The sequence below is a fragment of the Haliaeetus leucocephalus genome, unplaced genomic scaffold (genome assembly GCF_000737465.1).
Source record: "Haliaeetus leucocephalus isolate CR32 unplaced genomic scaffold, Haliaeetus_leucocephalus-4.0 Scaffold151, whole genome shotgun sequence".
In the NCBI taxonomy this organism is placed as follows: Eukaryota; Metazoa; Chordata; class Aves; order Accipitriformes; family Accipitridae; genus Haliaeetus; species Haliaeetus leucocephalus.
This window is the reverse complement of record NW_010972587.1, coordinates 13,150,568-13,171,494: the sequence shown is the minus strand read 5'-3', so window position 1 is coordinate 13,171,494 and position 20,927 is coordinate 13,150,568. Positions and strand designations below refer to the sequence as shown.

At 37.0% G+C, this 20,927-nt stretch overlaps 1 protein-coding gene across 9 annotated transcripts in view; it reads left to right on the top strand.

Moving 5' to 3' along the window:
- The window catches only part of NR2C1 (nuclear receptor subfamily 2, group C, member 1), a 54,021-nt gene that overhangs the window by 8,569 nt on the left and 24,525 nt on the right, over positions 1 to 20,927 (top strand). For 2 of the 9 annotated variants that reach the window (XR_774007.1, XM_010561880.1), the window contains exons 1-4: positions 6,710 to 6,889; positions 9,970 to 10,045; positions 14,628 to 14,735; positions 19,672 to 19,902. Coding sequence is in view for 8 of the 9 variants with exons in the window: in XM_010561880.1 (XP_010560182.1) it covers positions 9,992 to 10,045; positions 14,628 to 14,735; positions 19,672 to 19,902 (393 nt within the window). In the remaining variant the exon portion in view is untranslated. Of the gene's footprint in view, positions 1 to 5,017; positions 5,208 to 6,707; positions 6,890 to 9,969; positions 10,046 to 14,108; positions 14,231 to 14,627; positions 14,736 to 19,671; positions 19,903 to 20,927 lie in introns of those variants that run through there. The other 7 variants (XM_010561885.1, XM_010561883.1, XM_010561886.1 and 4 more) reach the window with 7 other exon arrangements.

Sequence of the window (20,927 nt, the reverse complement as noted above, 5' to 3'; positions counted from 1 at the left end):
CCAAGTCGGACCTGCTGCTGGCCAAGGCCAAGCCTTTTTCCCCAAGTCAAGTCTGTTTTGCCCATGACCATCACTGGTGAGTGATCCCTCTCTGTCCTTATCTCGACTCACAAGGTTTTTGTTATATTTTCTCCTCATCCCCCTGGGGGGAGGAATGAGCAAGTGGCCTTGTGGTGCTTTGTTACCAGCTGGGCTTAAACCACGACACCAATCTTAATGGCAGATCTGCAAAAAGTTGTAGAAGGAAGTAAGACTTAAGCAGTGAACAGTATTACTAGCTAAATGGTCATGGGACAAAGCATTTCTTATCACTTCATTTTTCAGAATCTTCATGGTAAAAGTAAAGGCAAGGATCTTAAGTCTAATGTGACAAAGGGAAACCAGTAGAGCTATTAAGCAATAATTGCTATAAGCAACAGTAGACTCACTGGTTGAAACAGTGAGTGAAAAAAATAATTTCGCAAGAGTATTCAAAGTGAGATATAAATGAGGTAAAATTTAACTGGGCAATGTTTGCAAACAACTTAGTGCTTGATGTATTGGCAGGAGTCTTGGCTCTCCTTCCCCCTGTTGGAATAATAATATAACTGTAGTATTACAGTTCTTTTAATTGTGGGACATTATAAAGAATATACTAAAAGTATGTGCAGTTTTTTTCACGTTGTCTTCTCTGGTCTCTTAGAATTCCAGCTCTTATCCTTTCATTGGTTTAGATAACTTCAGAAAGGAAATATAAATGTGATTAGCAGTCTTTAACTAGCATCTGGATAGAGTTTGGTTTATCTTTGTTTGTCTCATTCCCTTTGAAAGGAGAACAAAGCATTCTCGAGCAAGAAACCATCAATTATTTGACTTTACTTCTTTCCTATACTGGCAATAAAAAACATTTCTCGTATGATGCCTGACACGTGCTTTGAAGGTGTGTGGCATGGTTTGGACAAGTGTGGGGAAAAGAAGCATTTCTGAAATCAGGAAGATTGACATTAGATGAGAACACCTTGAAGATTACTTCCAGTTACTGAAGTTCAAAACTCAGACTGTGGTGATAGTTACTTTAAATCTTTTTCTTTACTGGGAAATGAAGGCTTGTTCTAAAGTGTTTAAGGAATGTTTCCCAATTTCAGACAGCTCAGAGTTTAGAATATATGCATCATTTCACAGGAAACAATTCAGACTTTGGGAATGTTGGCTGGAGTAACTCAGGAAAAGAAGCTTTTAAAAACATGAACAATTTGCTAAATTTCTAAGTTTACATAATAGGAAAAAAAAAACCAGCTAAAACTTTTTTCCTGCTTAATTCTTTGCAGGGATCTCTAAAGAGTGATTAAGCATACCTGATGTGAACTCTAAGATAGATACCTTAGGTGAGCAAAAGGTGAATGACAAAACTTATTCCATCTGTCCCAAAGTTAGCTTAGAATTTGTTGATAGCCAGTTCTCCTTGACCTGTCCTGCCAGCCCCCATCTCCAGTGTCAAGATGCACAGCCTAACAGGTAGCTGCTGCTCGAAGAACCAGCCATGCTGCTTCGCACAACTGGAAGTGGAGCTCGTCTGACTCCACACTGAGCTGTGTCAGGCAGCTGGGTGGGCCGAAAACAAAGGGTACAGTTTCATGGTGCAGTTGAACTGAATTACCAGCTCCCAACCAACAAGAATGGAAAGGGAGGTTTGCTTCCTCCTCAATCTCCATTTTTTCCCTCCCTCCCCTGACTTCTAACAACATTGTCGTTGGAACTAGATGACCTTTTAAGGTCCCTTCCAACCCAAACCATTCTATGATTCTATGTTTGGTGTATTTCTGCTAGGTTTTCTGTCTTTTTAGTGAGTTGAATTGTCTTACTGTGTGGTCAGTACCACCACAGCTTGGTCAGGGTGAGCAGGACCTTCTCCCCGGGGGTGAGCTGTAATTCTGTTCAGACTGCCTTTGAAACTATGCCCTGACTTTACAAATAAGAAAGAGGTTTCTGCCAGTTCAGTTCCTTGAACTGACTCCTCACAGCATTATGTGTATGCCAATGCCAGCACTGGAAGAGATTAAATAATAAAGCAAAAATGGGGAGTGGGATAGGAATGCCTGTTTCAGCTAGCCATTTCAGCAGTTGAGCTGTGGCATGAAACGCTGCCTGAAAGTTTATCTTTTAAACATTTAAGTTGGTGAGGTTTTTTTCGCCAGTGTACATGCTCTTCAGAACAAAGGCATGTGGTTTACTGGAGGTGATTTAAGCTAAGGCGTTTCAGTACAGAGTAACATTGTTACAAATAGTGGATTTGTCAATTAGTGCCCTGGTGTTTAGGGTTCACCGAGTTAAATAAAGCAATGGCATACAAAAGAACCTACTACTGAATGTCTATGCAACTTGAAATTGCAAGTGTCAAAATATAAAACATCATGTAGTTAATCTGTAAATTCTTGTCAGTAGTACTCTTTAATTTCACGTTATAAAAAATAAAGATAGAAAATATAAGGGAATAATCCTGTAAAATGTATCACTTTTTCATTGTATGTAATTGCAAGTCATACTGGTTACAAAGGATGTGTTTGCAGTGCATGAAGTTGTGCAGTGATGTGAGCCATAGCCTCACTTATGCCATGTCAGGTAAATGAGGGAGGAACCTGCTTTTCATTAGCCTTTATTTTAGGCTAAAAGTGTCAAAAGACACTCGTCATTCACAGTTTTGTCTTAAAGTCCATGGAAATTCCAGCTCCTTGGGCCAACATTAAGATTACACTCTTCGCTTTAAGAGCTGTGATAAGTAATAAAGGACCTCAGTGCAACTCCTGACATGACCGAGGTGCTGTTGAGCCAGTTGCTGAGCAGTACTCTTTACTGCATGGTGTTTTAACACAAACGGTAAAGACAAGCTTCAGAATAAGGCACTATACTCTGGTGATTCAGCAACCAGTTCCAAAGTAGCATATCCACATGTACACTTCAAGGTTGATGATGAGATGGAGGATTAATTCAGTGGGGCGTTCCAAGCTATGCTGTCTCCGCTTATATGCGCTATTAAAGTCTGACCAGTGTTTCGGACTGGTTGCCTGCTTCTGAGACTTTGATGTTATCGGTGTTTTACCTCACTGGCAAGAGCCTGTAGTGGAACTGACTGTTAAGGAGTATTAACTTGCCAGTTACTCTTTTGTACACAAAGGAATTTCACCTGCTGAAGTGAAGCCAGCGTAAGATCCTATCCTCATAATCAGTGTAACCATAGATCAGGCCTGAGGTACATTGGTCTTAAGAAGTCACTGTGTTAAGAAAAAAAATCACTGGAGGGATATATTGGCATTTATCCATTTTAAACAGTCTTAAGTTTAGTTCTGTTTACAGGCTTGTTTCACTACAGAAGTTTAAAAATGCAATGTTGCAACAGTGTAAATGCACCAGTACATTTTATGCCTATAATAGGACAGTTTCTAACTTAACTCTGAGCTTTTAAACTTAATAATTTGTGAGTCAAAGCAATTAAAGTTTCACAGCTTCTCCATAAATGGGTTTATCAGTATTTATAACTCGAGAACTTTACACCTCTGCTTTATATCCTCAAAAACATGTAATTACAAGCCCAATACCCTCAAAAACTGAACTTGCAATTAAATAGAATAAATAAGGCTTTACCAGAAGGGTGGTGCTTCATGCCAAAAACCCTGAGTATATATATATATTTTATCGTTATTATTATTTAGTGATGGCTTTGAATGACAAAACTTTAACACAAAAATGTGAAGGCCTAATACCCCTTTCCTTTTGTTAAAGTGATAGGTTTTCTAAAAAGAATCCAGTAGGATGATTAATGTCACATCAAAAGAGGCCTCAAATTACCAGGTTCTAATGCATGCAAGAATATGCAGAAAAACTGAGTACATTCTTCCAATGCATCAATTACTGTTGTAAACACTATTTAAAAAAACTGCTTTCATAGTTCTTTCATAGCATAGCAGTTGCCAGTTGGTACTGATATTAATTATATCTAGGAAAGAACCTAGTTATTGTGTTAGTCAAAGGTTTTTTTCATAATTGTAAAGGTATACTGACAAATTCTATCTCTTCAATTATCCCATTTAAGTCTCAGAAATTGAGTTTTTAATATATATATATATACATGCACACACACTTTATGCTATTGCAATACTTTCATTGTAATATTTTTCTAGGCAATGGATTTCTGCTTATAGGTTGTAATAACTGCATGTCAGAGGCGGCTTGCTTAATATTTTTATTGATTACCAACATGGTTTTCAGGGCTAATCTTCTAAGTTATCAAGAGCTAGTGTATACTGTATCTCTACCAGCTTCTCTTCAGAAATTTTGCATTGCTACTAGTCATACAGTTGTAGCAAGAAGAATGTTTTTATTTTAGTAGTCTGAGCTAAGGAAACAACATGTTGCTAATTCATGCAAACTATTAAAAATGTTCTTTCAATTTTACATAGCAACTCTTCATTGTGGTCTGACCATAGTAGTTGCAGATTCTTACTCAAGTGAGTATATTCCTTTTCCATTTTATGCGTGCCCTATGTGCTCGTGCTCAGATGATTTGTCTTGCTTTGACAGCTGGTTCTGCGTCCATGGGCTGAGTTTCCTTGTGCTTATTCCAGGCAGTGTGAAGAGGCAGGACAGCTTCAACCAATTCTCCAGATTCCTCTTCATCATAAGAGTTCAGTCTTGTTTGCATGCCTGAAGTACTCTGTTCACACAAGTCTAGTTCAAATGAGAAGCAGATGGCTCTTTTAGATACAGTTTCAAAATTTCACTTCTAACGGTTTATGCTTCTCTGAGAGTTAGTTTCCCTATGGCTGGGGCATCATAGTTGAACACATGTGTATTCTTTCACTGCTTTACTGCAAGGTAAAACATGTTAGTTCTGCTTTCGGTTTTTAAGCTAACTTGTTTTACTAAAGTATCTTAGCTGTGAGGGCAGTTTCGGAGAACTAACTAGCAGGTGCAAAGTAATTCCTTAAAGCACATACCTCTTGATTCTGAAGGTCAGTGGTTTTGTCTCCTACCAAGACAACACTGTAGAAGCATGCCTCTGAGCTGTGGGATGATCTAACTAGCAGCACAGAATGATTGGATGAGCAACTGAAAAGCTCTTGGTTTGGTTTGAGATTTCTGTGTCTCAGCAAGTTTGGGATGTATAGGATTCATGCTTCAAGCTCATAGCTGATGAATTCATGACTATGATCAAGAACTTATGGAGTTTCAAGGTGAGTTTCCCTCTTATTTTTTCAATTTTTATCGTTAACTACTTGTAGGTAAGATAATTTATTTTTATCCGACATGCACTGTCAGGTGTACAGTGAAGCATTCTTAAAAGCTGTCCTTAGGTGGTGATTGAGACACTCAATGATGGACATTTAAGTGTTTGTTATGCTTTTTTGAGGTTTTTTTTTTTTTTTCTGAGAGCTATGCCATTTACAAGTCATTCTCTAAAGATTATAGTTGTTGAGAAAAACCTTTTTGAAGGTGCTTTCAATTGAGAGGTAACATTCTTCAAGTCCAGAAATAGCTGGATTTGAAAGTTCTTGTGAACACAGATTTCTTTCTCTTGGTTTTGAGAATCACATTTCAAAGAAAATCTTTTTGACCAGTAGAATTCTTCTGATTGGGGAAGGATAGGAGCATCACTTGTTTAGCAAATATTAATCTAGTCAGGCTTTCAAAGTCCGATGTAAATTCATTAAGTTTTTATTTAACAATCATCACCTTTAAAGCAATTTGATTCTAAACAGTTTGGCAAAGGATTTGCTTTCCACTGCCCTTTGGGTTTTCTTTAGTTTTGCTTATTTGGGGGTCGTTCAGACTGTATTGCTATGACTGAGTACGTGCTGGAGGTTGTGGCTGAGTAACACTATTCTGTTCCAAATTCCTTCCTACTTTTTTTCTCATCTCTAGTTTAGGATTCCTGCAAAAATAATACATCATCAAGACAGGGAATCTCTTTTAGATAACCTCTTCCACTGCTCTTAAGAGTAAAACAGAGTATACTTACATTGCTCCTAACAGCAAAAATAAAGGGTGCCTATGGCCAATTCTGGATTTGAGGGAGCTGAGTGTTTTCAATACTTCATTAGCTCTGTTTGATAACACTGAATTAATAATCCTCTGAATTAATGAGGTAAAAATACACGGTGTCTCTCATAGCCATTCATTGTGCTCACGTGAGAGAGATCTTGTTACAGTCAGGTGTTCACACCAATACAGAATTCTGTCGTAACCAGTACAAACTCTTGCTGTGCTGCTGGTGAGGATTTGGCAGCATGGCAAAGAACACAAAGTCCAGCATCTCAAAGATGAGATGCTATTTAGTTTGGTGTTGGGCCTTGAGAAGGTCAGTATCTGTTAACTGGAGGACTGAAATCTAAGAGGTTGAAATGTCTGTGCTGAAGAGTGTTTCTACTAGAGAATATGAGGGTTAGCTCTAAATAAGCTTATGTGTGTGAAACGTTTCTAACTGCATTGTTTTCCTTGCATTGTTTTTAAAAGTAGCTTTGACTATTAAGGTTCTTATAATTAGAAAATAATACTCTTCCTAGAAGTAGGAGGTGAGGCAAGAAGATAGATTCCTGTCAATCTCCTAATTGTACAGAACTCAGCTTATGGACCAGAAGTCTCTGCTAGGCCACTTCACCATCATAAGTGTTGCCTGTTTTGTCCTGTGACTGTATGTTGCTTTTTTCATCTTCTGTTTCTTGTTTCTTCATCAGGTTCATCTGTAAGGTCCAAAAATAAGTGAGTGTAAGCTCCAAGGCTCATCTTGCAACAATTTATAGAGCTGTGGGAAAGTATGGGAGACCAGATGGCTTAAGATGATGTGAATTTCTGCTGCTGTGGAAGGGTGTGATCTACAGTTCCCCTCCACCACTGGTACAGCAGTAGCGTTTGCATGGTAATGTAGCAAGTGCAAGTCATTCTTTGGGCTGAGAACTAACACGGACAAAAATAAAACTTTGCTGCTGGCTGTGAAGTCACAGATGTACCAGTGCTGGCACCGGGAGAGAGGCTGGAAACTCAGGCCAAGATACAGGTTAAGGCTAGCCCTTTTGGTGACAGAATGGTTTTGAATAAGGTAGTAATGAGTCTGCAACATTAAAAAGACAAGACTTTTTTCCTTGTTAAGACACTAGACAAAGTACTCATGAAGGCTTGGAGAAATCAGATCTCTCCATCTTTCATTTACTGAGTTTGTGGCAAAAATATTAATGTGTTGATATGTTAATTTAAAGTAATTGTATGACACAGAACATTAAAGAGAATCTTTAATTCTAATTTTGCAGTGCCACAGATATGATAGGTAAGAATTTTTTTAATTCTTCATGTCTGAGTTGATTTCTGTAAAAGTTATTTTCCAGATTTTGCTTCCTGTGCAAGTTCAGTATTTGGCTGTAAGCTTTTGCTAAATGAACAATAAATTAAGCTTTTCTTTTCACTGTGCTGTATTGTTGATTTCTGTGTGCTGCTGAGTTGGTGCAACACAGCTATAGCAGTAATAATTAGTATTCAGTATTCTTGCTGGAACATGCTAATTCTGCAGGCTGAAACAGTAGGAGTTTTAGAAAAGCATAAAATAAAATTAAAGTAGCTGTAGGCTTTGTTGGTAAATACGACTAAAATTGAGAAGGTCATAATCATACTTTGCTATGGGAAAGATTATAGACCAGGCTTTTCTGATGGGAAAATGGTATTGATGTAGTCTAATTTCTTTGGGGAAAATAATGTAGAAAATGCTAGAGAGTGATTGAAGGACGGAAGATGTTACTGCTGTCTCAAAAGGCTGACATAGGGGAACATGTATTCTCCGTAAAATTGGTTTAAACTGCTCAAAATAAGCTTTCTTGTGCATAGCTCTTTAAACTGGACACTCAGTGAGGTAAAACTTTTAAAATTAGGTAGTTGTTTAGTGTGTCCTTGAAAATACCTGCACAATAGACCTATATGGAGGCAGTCAAAAGATTTTGCAAATCAAAGTGCTTTCAAAATATTGGGAATTTTTTGCAATTGCAAGCAATTGTTGTTTTGATAGCTAAGAAAATAGTTTAGTTGTAGTTGTTAGTTGTAGAATATTCAAGGTGGGAAGGGACATCAGGAAGTCTCTAGTCCCAAACCCCACTCAAAGTGGTATCAGACTAGAATTTCAGCATTTTACTTAGTTTACTCTTAATTTTTTGCAAAATATCATCATATGCAAAATATTTCTGGTACATCAAATTGTCACAAAGCAGTAAGATCCTCCTCTGAAATAACTTTTTGCAAAACGTACATCTCCCTTACCCAAAAGTGTGTCTGTCTTGCTAAACAGTTCTGTAATTTGCTTTTAAGAGGTTAAGCTTTCCTTTTTAGCTTTTTTGTTTTTTTTTAATAAAGTAATACTAATTTCTGTCACTGTGTGTGTAAACAATGCAATATCTTGTTGCTAGTAAGTATTTTATTTAAAAGAAGAAAACATCTGGTAGAATACATTGGCTGACTTGAAAGTGCTCTTTGCATAGTGATTGTGCTGCAGCTCGGGGCATGCAGAAGTAGGTTAATAGAATGCTGCAGCAAGGGCGCTGACATGTATTAGATCTTCTAAGGTGATAATGCTTTTCAACATAAGCTTCAGTCTCATATGTTTTATGCATATGCCCGTCATCTTTTGTCTTAATTTAACTAAATGCAGCATGCTGGTGGGTGACTAAGAATGGTCTGCAGTGCCCAAATATTTCCATAGTCTTCTCTTCCACACATCGATCAGGGTTTAGTATACCACTATGCACACTTGCAAGGCCTGCAATTCTTGCCCTAGTCAAAACAGATCTCTCTTTCCAATTATAAGAGCAAAATGAGCTTTTTATTTTCATAGTTGATTGGGAAAGTTTAGAGATCACTGGGGTGGGAGATAGTTCCTAGGATTTCTAGCAAAGTTAGAGAGTGAGAACCAACTAGCTATATATACAGTTTTTCTACATATGTAACTGCTGTCATTAGCATTCTGACTTTTTGTATGCTTACGCAGCACCATTCCTGCTTAATAAATAAATAAATCTTTTATACTGTGTAAAAAATCCTTTGTACTGACACCATTTATTCTTATGTTAATACAGGAATATGTGGGTTGGTATTAAACATCTTTATAACTTTGTCTGCAATGAGGAGGCTGTATAACCTGGGTACATTGTGTATTTGAAACAAAGCAAATTTAGTATATAGACACATCCTTTAGTGTACGAGTACTGTCTTTGTTCATACAAGGAGTAGGTGTTACGGTGTTTTTAATAAAGCTTTTGTCAGGAAAATCAAGTGTTTATGGTGCTTCATAATTTGTATATGTTCTTCTTAAGTACTGCCTAGTGAATATTTGTAAATCGATATGCAAACAAACAAGACATACCTCTGAATGCTTTACACTGCATTAATGTAGTGTTACATCCTACAAAATTCTTCTTATGAAGTTTTGGACTTCTTATGCTGTAACTACAGTACTGATAACAAAGCAGCATCTTTTTTTAAACATGTTTATTTTCTGCCTCCCAAGTAGTGCCTCCTATTAATTCAAAAAATTGACCTTCAAGCATTCCTATTAATACTGAAAAATCAGTATGAGCTCAGAAGTTAGATTCCCCCCCTTGATTTGCATTAACAAAACTGGCTCTGTTCCATTTTTTAAGATGTTATTTATGTCCCTGCTGATGTCATGGTCAGTAATACACTTCTGTTCTCACAGGGAGTTTATTATATTGCTGCTCTTTGGGAAAGCAGAGGAGGAAAAATAGAAAGTCTCTGTGTGAGTTATTTGAGTAAAAAGATACAAAATTTTACAAATAGAAAACAAATTATTACTTTTATAGTATAATCAAACTTTAAATTCTGCAGGGTTGTCACTTTCAGACAACAATGAACATACTTTACTTATGTGAACTGTTTTTTCCCCAAGATATTTTTACTTTTGAGGCTATAGATGTTAAGCATCTTCTTTCCTTTCTTTGACAGGAAATTCTGGTGATTAAAGATCATGGCAACCATAGAGGAACTGGCCCATCAAATTTTTGAACAGCAAATGGGAGAGGTACATAAATTTTGAGTCCTATTTAAGAGACATTGAATGACTGATATGTAAAAACCAAAATTAGAAGAGAAAGTAATTTTTAGTACACCCAAAGCTTCCAGAGACTCTCCCATGGAAGACTAGAACTTATGTCCATTTTAAAGTTATGCTGCAAAGTCTTTTTTGCCAAAGTTTGCCCCACAGAAATGAAGCGAAGGAAAATCTAGCAGTGTTTCCAGTAAGTGACTAGCTGTTCAGCTCTGCTTTTTGGGCCTGTGGTGGTCTTCAGAGAGCTGTCTGGTTGTATAATTGATTTGCTCACTTTCAGAGTTGTCAGTACATAGCTTTTACTTTCCAACTAAGCAATTGCTTCAGTTGTCATTTTTGTTTTCACTAATAAAGGTTTGCCATGCTCTTCACTGTAAAATGTTTGTTGGTGTTTGGTATAAGTCACGAGGAAGATTGAACTTTTGTTTCTGCTAACTTCTGGTTTTAATTTTCTGTAACCTGTGTGCAGAATCTGTGTACTGCAGCCAGAGAACTTCCAGAGATGCACAGATAGTTTGGGAGTGGGGATAAGAGTATATATACTTATCTAGAAGATTTCATCATAGCATAATCTATTTAAAATCAGCACCAGTTTAAATTACATAAAAGCAGTAACTTATTTATCTTAAATAAATTGTATTTTTTAACTTGAAGTATCCACTCTTGATTTCTTGTCTAGACATAGACATAATTTTCAAGTAATTTTAGTTCCTCTCAGTCTTGATTTCAAATAGAAAGGGGGTGGCGGGATGGTTAATTCTATTCTGTACAAAGTCTTATGCTTTTATTGTAGCCTCTGAGTGTTGCTAAGTCTATCTCAAAGGACGTAAGTGATTTATGTGATGTATAGTGTTTTCTTTTTCTCACTTGTCCTCTTTGTAGGTGAGAATGGTGTGTCTAGTGTAGTTTTGTTTTAGTAATATAATTCCTTGTGGAGGTCTAAATAGGGCTGTATTTCCTGGGTTTTCTTGTTTTGTTATTTTTTTTGAAAGTACAGGCTAGTCAAAGCTAGCTGGAGTGTACGTTCCAGTCAGAAAAGAGAATGGTGTGATGATGGTTTTTAGCCTCTCTGAGGGTTGTTTCTCAATTTTATAATACAATTCCATGAGACACTGAGCTGACTTAGTATCTCAGTGCCATGGGAGAGGGAAGGTCCTTCTTCTGTTTCTTACCTTACTTAGCTTGCTGTTAGTGTAGAAATTAACCCAGCCAAAACAAGTGGAAGGTTTTCTGCTGGGTTAGTGCATTGAGTGGGGTCTGAGAAGGCTCTAATGAGTACCAGAGCCAGCGGAAAGGAGGTGGCTGGTAGGCAAGGGGAGGCAGGGGAGAAGACGGAGGGATTGGAGGTGTGACACTGCAGAGAGCTGTTGGCTGGTCCTGTTCATGGTGAAACTGCAGCCTTAGAGTTTTCATGGATATCATTTTGTCAGCAGTGTAGATTAGGATTTGTCCTTTAGCAAAGTTTTACTGAGCCTGAGACCGTCACCTCTTATTTGGCAGCAGTGCGGCTTAAGTGTTCCCCAGTCCTCCCCTAGCCACTTCTTCTCATACCATGCTAGTCTGGCTTATGTAAGCTCTGTCTCTGCATGGTGGACAAAACTGAAAAAAAAAAAATTATGGGATAGTGGAGGAAGGTCTTCTCCCTCCCAGTTGTGGTCAGTTCCCTTATCTGGTGCAAGGTGCAGCCCAACCTGGCATGTGGTTAGAAGGACTGAAAAGCATCGCCCGGGGCAGTGCAAGGTGGGACTCCGTAAGCCAAAATTACTTTCAAACTTGCATGCCATGCATGAGTGCACTGCATGAAAGGTGGAGTCAGCAAGTAAAGCGGTCTTACAGGGGCCTTTGTGTAGTATCTTACGTTCCAACCTACCTGTGACCTACTGGCTGTAATTGCTTGGTGGTGTTCCTATTCAATGTAAGCATTGAAAACCACAGTTTAAGGTCTATGGAACTTCAGTGGTATTTTTGCTAGCATTTATAATTCTCTTCAACGTTGAAATAGTTTTAATTGAATTTACAAGAAAAATCTACATAAGTAGAACATGAAAGGAAAAAGACAGGTGTTCCCATTCTGAGGAGAATAGAAAGTGCTCATTGAAATAATGGTCAAAAGTGTTCTGTGACATAGGTTTTGATTTGTTTATAATATTAATTCTTGTTCATGAAGCATTTTAAAACACAAAATTATCACAAACGGTTTTATGATAATGTTCACAAACATGTATTTGTTAGTTTAGGGCTTTTTAGCATAAAAGCAAAACTTATTAAGAAGAAGAATTTATAGCCCTGCCTATATGGAGCATTGCACAATGTTTATCTTTTCTCAGATTCTGCCAACTGCTAGGCATCTTTTGCTGAGTGTGGGATAATTCATGTTTCTACATCAAGATCACATTCCTTGATTCATGTAGGGAAGTTGTCTGTCAAGAGCCTGCAGCAATCTTCTTTCTTTAATCTGTGGTTGGGTACGCTAAGTAATTGGTGGTTTGTTTCCACAGTTGTGCCAGGTAACAGTAACAGAGGAAAGCTATGTATTTGAAACAGAGTCTGTCATACAAGTACAAAATATAATTTTAAAAAAATATTGTGGTTATTCTTATCAGTATTTTTTTTCACTGCAATAAAAAGAACTGTATTCTGTATAGAAGTAAAACTGTCAAGCTGGCATTTTATAGGGTTGAAGAGCAGTTTTACTTATACAGCATGTAGATCATGACATTTTAAGGGAGCAAATGTAAAACAGTCCTGGAATATGTAGCTTATTTTGTAAAGCAAAGATAAATTCACATAAAACTCCAATTGCCTGTAAATCACCATGTGTTCATGTCATTTGAAAGGCTGATGCAGAATTTCAGTGGTTGAAAGCATCTCTTCCAAACTGTAAATGTTGCTGTATAATGAACGCTTCTTTGTCCTTTACTTAACCAAAGAAGCAGATGAAGTGTTTGAATATGGAAAGTATTCATGCTCATGAAAAATCGGGTATTTTTAGAAAGCAGTGTTCGAAAATGGCTTGGGCAGTGGTTTGACAAGCATTTCTTTTGATGGTGCTGGCAGTTTAAGCGATCCCCCCAGCTGCTTAATCCCACTCTCTCATTTGCTCTGATGCGTCTGCTCCTGAGCATTGTGGAGATCTGGATAGAAGGTTTGAGCTATGCTAAGAATAGCCTTTGTTTGTCTGTCTCTTGGCTGGGCTGCTTTTTAACCTGCATCAGTGTCCTATTCCAGATCACTGAATGACTAACCAACCAGTTTCACTTACCAAGCTGAAGGGGTAGGAGCAAGTAGGTTATGAGAGCTGAGACTGGTAGCAAAAGTAATGCCTTTATGGGTAAAATTTCAAAATCAGCTTAGGCTGATGGGAGCTTCTGTTTCTGCTGTAAGGGGAAGTCTTACCCACCGCGCCTTCCCCTTCTCATGCTCATCTCCAACTGCATCTTCTTGCCTCCTTTCTTCTGCTGGTACTAGCATTTGCATGGCGGTATGGTTGCAAAATCAGGAAGCTGATCCAGGAGGAACAAAAAAGTTCTCAACCTGTTATGAAACAGTACCTTTACTGCGATATAGATATATATTTTCTATATTAATTCTTGGGGGGGGGGGCAGTTGAAGAGGAGCATTTTTATGGTGGTGTAAATACTGGGAATTATTATTAATACAGAATTGCAGCATGGTCCAGAGTTTTTGAACTGCAAAAAGTTTGCGGAGTTACTTGGGAATTTAAGACAAAAATTTCAGTTTGAAGGTATCTGTAAACTCTGTGAAGACAAACTTCCTTTGTACTACAAAAAGTCTGGCCTTTCTCTTCAAGCCTTTACAAATAGCAGCTGTACTTCTTAATTTTTACTGACAAATAATGTAATGAATAATACCTTCCCCTATATACCTATGGCTAAAGCATGTAAAGAATTTTAAAAATATTTATAATCATTAAAACACTTCCAGAAATTGTGTCTGAGAGCATTCACACAGAGATTTAAATTTGGGTTAAGATACACTGCCTGCCAACATTCATTTTCTCTAACTTTCTTGATAGTTCCCCAGGATAGAATTCTGTTGTTCTGGTTTTGCTGCTTTAACAGAAAGACAGAACAGAAAAGGCCAATTGCTGTGTTTCCACACTGAAAATTCTTTTGTCACTTTAAGTAAGCCATTAAGGTAAAAGTATTTTAGTGTAAATGTAGCACAGCTATGATGAAAGGTATTGTGTCTCATGAACATCAACAGTAATAAATATTCAGTCTGATTGACTTACATGGACTTGTCAACAATTAATTGTTTTACTTAAAGTGTTTCTAAATTTCGAATTGGAAGGTATTTCAAAATGGGTTTAAAACAGTGAAACAAACAATTTTCTAACTAGCAAAATTAAGCTATTAAATTAGATTACAAGCATTTGTGTTCCTTATACGGTAAGAGTGTTAGACTTCCCATAGCTTTGTGCAGAGAAATGAGAAGTTGGTGAAACCTTAAGGTTTCCTCCGTTAAGATAGTGTATCCATCCTTCAGGTAGTGTATCCACTGCCAATCCATTACATTTGTTTCTTCTTTCTAGGTTACCCATTCCCAGGGAGCTGTTACACAAACACTAATGGATGGGACACCACAACGAATACAGATTGTCCCTGCAGATTCAGGCCTCTCTCTACCACAACGTATACAGGTATGCTTCATCCGATATATTTTAAAAGCAGATATGAACTATTTATTTCTGCAAGTTTTCACATACGGTTCTTTCTTATTTGGTTCATATTATTTGCTTGAATGTAAATATTCAGCCCTGGGTGGCAGAAACCATTTCTATAGAAACAAGAATTCCAGTGCTTCCCCCTTTTTTTTTCCTTTTTTTTCTCCTAAGAATTTTAAGATTGCAAAAAATTACAACCACTGAACAGAAAAAGACTTTTCCCAATACTGTAATGATACTGCTCCTTAAAAGCTGAATAATTTTTAGATTTAGTAATTCATCTGAGTTGTTGGAACATATCTACATTTTGGAGGAGGGAGGGAGGGAAATACTGCATTGTATTGTCAATACAAATCATGAAAAAGTGCAAGGCAACCTAATGTCTGAGAAGGATACTGGTTTTTGGTTGTCCCAACCAATGTTATATGTCCTGGTGTGCTAATTCATAGCCTGGCCAGGTAACAATCTCCAATTCAAGTGAGGGTATGAAGTTTTTGGCAATGTAGGTAGTTAAATCAACATATATATGTGTACATAGAGATGAAGAGGATTTGGGGAATGGAATTTTATATTTCATCCCTTAAAAGTCAATGCAAGTCCTTGCAAACATTTTATTTTTAAATTTCATCCTGGAGAAAAATATCAGCTGCAGAATAAATTTTTAAAATATTCTCAGATATATGTTGTTGCATACAAAACCACTAATTTAAGTGAGCCAGCTGCTAGTATAATCTTGGCTGATTTTTCTTCTGCTGGCTTCACTCTTCAACATTTTCCACTGTTTTTTCCCATTTCAGTGCACTGCATTCAAGCTTTTAACCTTCCAAGACTCTTCACAACCGCCCTCCCTTACATGATCTTTTGTTTTGTTTTATCACCCCCTACCTGTGGTCTAGTCCTGGTACCAGTCTCATCTATCCAGTAGATCTTCAGTCTTTCAGCTACCTCCACTCCTTTTCTATGCTTTGTGTACAGCTGTACCTTCCATTATCTAATTTATGTGAATCAATAAACAGCCATCTCTTTATCCTCTGTTTTCATTGTTAATACCTGTATGCTAATGAAGTCCCTGTAGCGTGGTGAAGCCATTTAATGTGATTTCAGCATCAGGGTCTGAATGTGGGACGAGGACATAAACCCCATGAGCCTTTATTGTTGAACAGCAGGACAGTTCTGTTGGTTCAAAGCCAGTGGCAGACATCTAACCCTTCTGTGTCAGGTTTTTTGTGGGGGGACAACTACTTTTGGTTGGGCACTGTAATTACTCCAAATGATCAACATAGAAGAATTGTATTTCTAGGGACAGGGACCTTTATATAGTTTTTCATTGTCTCATGTAGCTGGAAGATCACTTGTTTCTAAGCCAGCTACTTTGCCCCTTGTCTTTTTCCACCACACTCATTGATTCTTGCTTCAAAGTGGATGGTGAGTGCTTTGAGGCGGTGGGTTGTCTCTTGATATGTGTGGAACAGCACTCAGTCGAGTGGCATCCTTCCTGCAACAGGCATCTACAAACCTGTCACCAAAATCAATAATAATAAACTAGGTATGAGATAGAACTTAGTAATGAGAACTTTCCTCAAAGCAGAATTTATGTGAAGAGTAAAGCGGTTTGTAGGAATGAGTACATCTCAGTGAAATGTTCAAAATAAATGTTAAATTGATCATTTTGAGTTTATATTTTCAAGCAATATTTTTTCCTTTATTTTATTATTGTTAAATGCACATAAATAATTATCTGAAATCTTGAAACACAAAATCCTCAGTAAAATGTTCTTTAAAACATGTTTCATTAGTCATCCTTTTTATGGAATGATAACATTTCTCTAGGATAAAAGTCGAACGTCACATTTGTTGTTAAACAGACATTTTTGTTCAAAACTGGCTCTGTTATAAACAAGTGGATTAGTCGTCTGTGTTTGGACACTTTTTTTCCCCCCCTAAAATAGGAACACAGAATTATTGAGGTATTTAATTTATTGAAATGATGTTCAAATGGAAGTCAAAACTTGTTAGTGGACAAAGCTTAATTAAAAGCAATAAAGGAAAATACTATCCGCCATTATCGTCAGGGTGCTTAAAGGAAATACATGGGGGAACTATATTTTTTAAGCAGACAATCCTGAATTAATATATTCCTGTTTTAGAACATTATCCCTTTAGCGATACTGAATTTTAGATTATTAAGAAACATCATGTGTTGTCACTGAGCCCTGATGGATTCCCTTGAGAAGATAAGTGGTTTTCTTTTTCCCTCTGATTATTTCTTTCTCTTATGTCAACATTTAGGTACTGCAAGTTGTTATACTTTGGTGAACTGCTCCACTTTTCAGAGTCCCACTGCAACTTAGGTGGAGTTTTTGCAGGTATATGGCCATACGAGGTCAGCTGCAGACAGACTGGGCTTAATTGTTTAAACTGCTTTCTCTTATGCTCGGTCAGTTGTCAAATGCTTGACAGCTGCAGAAACTATTTGTGCAGATTGAATAGCTTTGTATGGATATTAAGGTAACACTAGACCTACTATATCATGTAGTGAAAACTACCTGGGCATCCTTCTAGAATTGCAGGAAGCCATTTGAAGAATTAGGACACTATTTGTTAAATAGGAGGTGAAGTGAATTGTGTGAAGTAGAAATGGTTCTTCTGCCTACTGTACTGCCATATTTATCTACAAATACATACCTTTTTTAAATTATAGACCTGGACTACAATAGTAAAAAAGATAATTTAGCATATATATCCAAAAAAATCATTTCAACTTCAGTTCAGATTTTCATCTTCACTGTTTGGGATGTGCTATTTTTTTAGTTAGTTTTATACTATACTTTGTATAAACCTAAGTAGATCAAGTATATTTCTTTTTTGATGTACACATAGTTGCACTTTTAAATTTTGATAGGGAGATTTTAGATAAGAGTGTCTTTCAAAGAGCAGGTCTAGAAATTCAAGAAACAGCACAATATTCTGTGTTTGGCTTTTGTATGCGTGTGCACCCTGTTGAGGATAACATGCATTGGATTTCTCCTAATCCCAATAAAGTAGATGTGTTTGGAGGGGAAGGGAAGGGACCATCAGCTACTTCGAAAATACCGGAAATGACACAGGAGAAATAAAGTTTGTCAGTGAAGAAAAAGGTAATGGAAGGAGGAGGTTAGGCAAAGAAGGGAATTAAAAGGGCAAGGAAGTTTGCCTTCTAAAGAATATAGAACCAACATAAAGGAATTGAAAGGAGAAATAAGGAACTACTGTAGTCATTTGTGGTCCCGGACAACTGAATGGGAAACCCTGTATTAATCATGTTGATAACTATTGTGAGCTTTTGCATTGTCTTCCCACCCTACACCCCAAATCTCATGATAATTTACATTCTTTTCTTATATCTTTAGCATCTGGAATTTTATCATCTTACCTGAACTTCTCTGTTAAATAAGCTTTTAATTGTGTTTTGCAGAGAAAAAAATTGAAATTTGATCCATTAAAATGTTAATAGCAGAAGGCCACCCAAAGGAAACACGTTCCTTTTGTATATTTTGAAACTCATAATTTCTGAATATTTGAAAGTGGCAATATTGATTTATAACTGCTGAAATTAGATACTCAATAATTTTTATCTCTCACTGCTTATCTTTTTAAAACATAAGCTATACACAGGTTTTTGAAACAAATTTAAGTATATTGAACATATAGAAAGTAGTAAGCTAGTTGTGAAGGTGCAATAGCAAATTTGATAAAGACTTGTGTGAAATTATGCCTCATTCAGTTTCTTTGTGCCTCTGTTTTCCACCTAGAAAATATAATTAATAATGCTGCCCTAATTACATGAAACTAGTTATGATAAGTGTTAGACCATAAAATAAATAATTTCATCAGTAATAAAGACCATATAAATGTTAGGGATGGATAGATGGACGTAAATGTTTGGTTATAGGTACAAAAAAAAAATAGGATCTATTTTATTGATCTGTAATTCAAAAAATAGTTTGCAGGAAACAGTCCTTGTAGGATGATTCTCCTTATTCTCCAGAATAAACGAGGCAGTCTTCCATGTAGGCCTTTTGGTGGAGAAAAGCAGCAAGTGACTAAAAGTGAGATTTATAATTGAAGATTTATGGAATCTTGATTATTTTCTCTGAGGATTATAATCTTCTGACAAAGATGGCAAAAAATGGAGTTTAGTGGAGGATTATTTAATAAAGTGCTGCTGTATTTGTGCTTGAAAATAGGGATAAAATGGAAAAAACAGTCTGTAGGTCTGTTCTTGATAATGAAATGAAACATGAAAATAAGTTTTTCCTTAAAAAAAAAAAAAAAAGAAAAAATGGCAGGGAGAGAGATTCTGGTTTACTTTATTTAGGAATATCTATGTTAAAAAAAAGCCCCCCCCAAAATGAAACCTAAAATGTATATATAGGTGCAACAAGATTATTGCTTTTCTTGCTGTTTGATGCTTACTTTTTTCACTTGGAAGTCTACATTTGTGTTTTTAAGAAGTTTTTTGTTAAGCAGCCAAACCTGGGAGGTGCTAAGCACCTCACATGGTATGCAGTGAACTCAAGAGTTAAGATTTCTCATAACCTGATGGGTCCTAGGGCTGAGCTACAGACATACCTCAAATTCTGGATGCTAGAATTGTCAAGGGTTTCAGTAGTGTTGTACAAGCATGGGCCAATTGTAAAACTTGAGTATGAACTCAGGTTTTGACTTCAAACACCCCTGATTGAAATGTGTTTAAAATACAATGAAAATCCAAGGTTTCGCCTGAGTTTACTTCACTCCTGTGTGACAGAGGGGAAGATGATCCTGCTTCACAAATGTCAAAAGCAGAATTCCCGTTTTCTTCGAGTGCCCAGATTGGGCCCCAAAGGTGAACTTAAATTACCATAACAATTTGAGATAAATGTATTATTAGATTGTCACAGATCAGCAGACGGGCCAGAAGATTCAGATTGTTACAGCACTTGATCAGAGCTCAGCAGGCAAGCAGTTCATCTTAACAAATCATGATGGCTCTACCCCAAGCAAGGTGATCCTTGCCAGACAAGATTCCACTCCAGGAAAAGTTATCCTAGCAACTCCAGATGCTGCAGGTGTCAACCAACTGTTTTTTGCATCCCCTGATATATCTGCACAACACATCCAGGTAGATAATCCACTTTATTTCATAATTTTGATTCAAATGGGATAAGGAGAGTTGTTTTATTTCCAAATATGTCTGTTTGGGTTCTCCTTTTTTGAGGTTTTTTTAAAATGATATACTTTTCCTTGTACTAGGACACAGCATGGATACTTAGAAATTATGAAGAAAACTTTTTTTTTTTTGGTAAATTTATTGCTTTTAAAATTTATACCCTGGCTCATGACATTAGAAAGAATACTGTTATTTTTATTGTCATTTCCAGCTCTTGCCATACTAACAGTCCTTCTTTATTTCTGCTTCATTGACTCTCCATCTGTTTTCATGTATTGTTGAAAAACTTACTCTTTTCTCTATTGTCTTATCACTTAACATTTCCTTCTGCTTGTTTTCCTTTTTGTACGCTGTTGTAACTACTGTTCAGCTGTGTGAATTGTACTCCAAGGTAGTTTCTCAGAGAGACTATTCAGCAGGGAAGTAAATTATTCAGTGGGGGTGGGAAAATAACACTAAAGATTTTGGGTTTACAAACGTGAGATTGTAACTAGTCAGGGTTGTAACTCCCTAAACTGGCCCCCTTAGTCCTCACGCGCCAGCTTCCAAGCTTTCTGCCCCATTTCCTCACCTGGCAAGGATGGGATGGCACTGATGTGATGAACATGAAGAAGATGCGCAGAAGACTTGCAAGATGTGAGCTCCTTCAGCATGAAGTAGGAGATTACTGCACTCCAGCTAAAGTGTAGTTATTGCATATTGTTTAACCATGTACGTTTATGCTGCTGTTAAAATACACCAATGTGGCAGGCCAGGCAGCATTAGGATAGCTACAGTCCCTTTAGTCCAGTATCTTACACTTAAATGATGGCCAGAAACAGTTGCTTAAGGAAAATTATTAAAAACTGGACAAGCAAATAATCATCATTCTGAGCATATCCTTTCAATTCCATTAGCTGATGATTTAGAGCAACCTCCTGATTTGCAGATTGCAGTGAGACCGTCATATTTGATGGCAGCCACTAAAGTTTAACAAC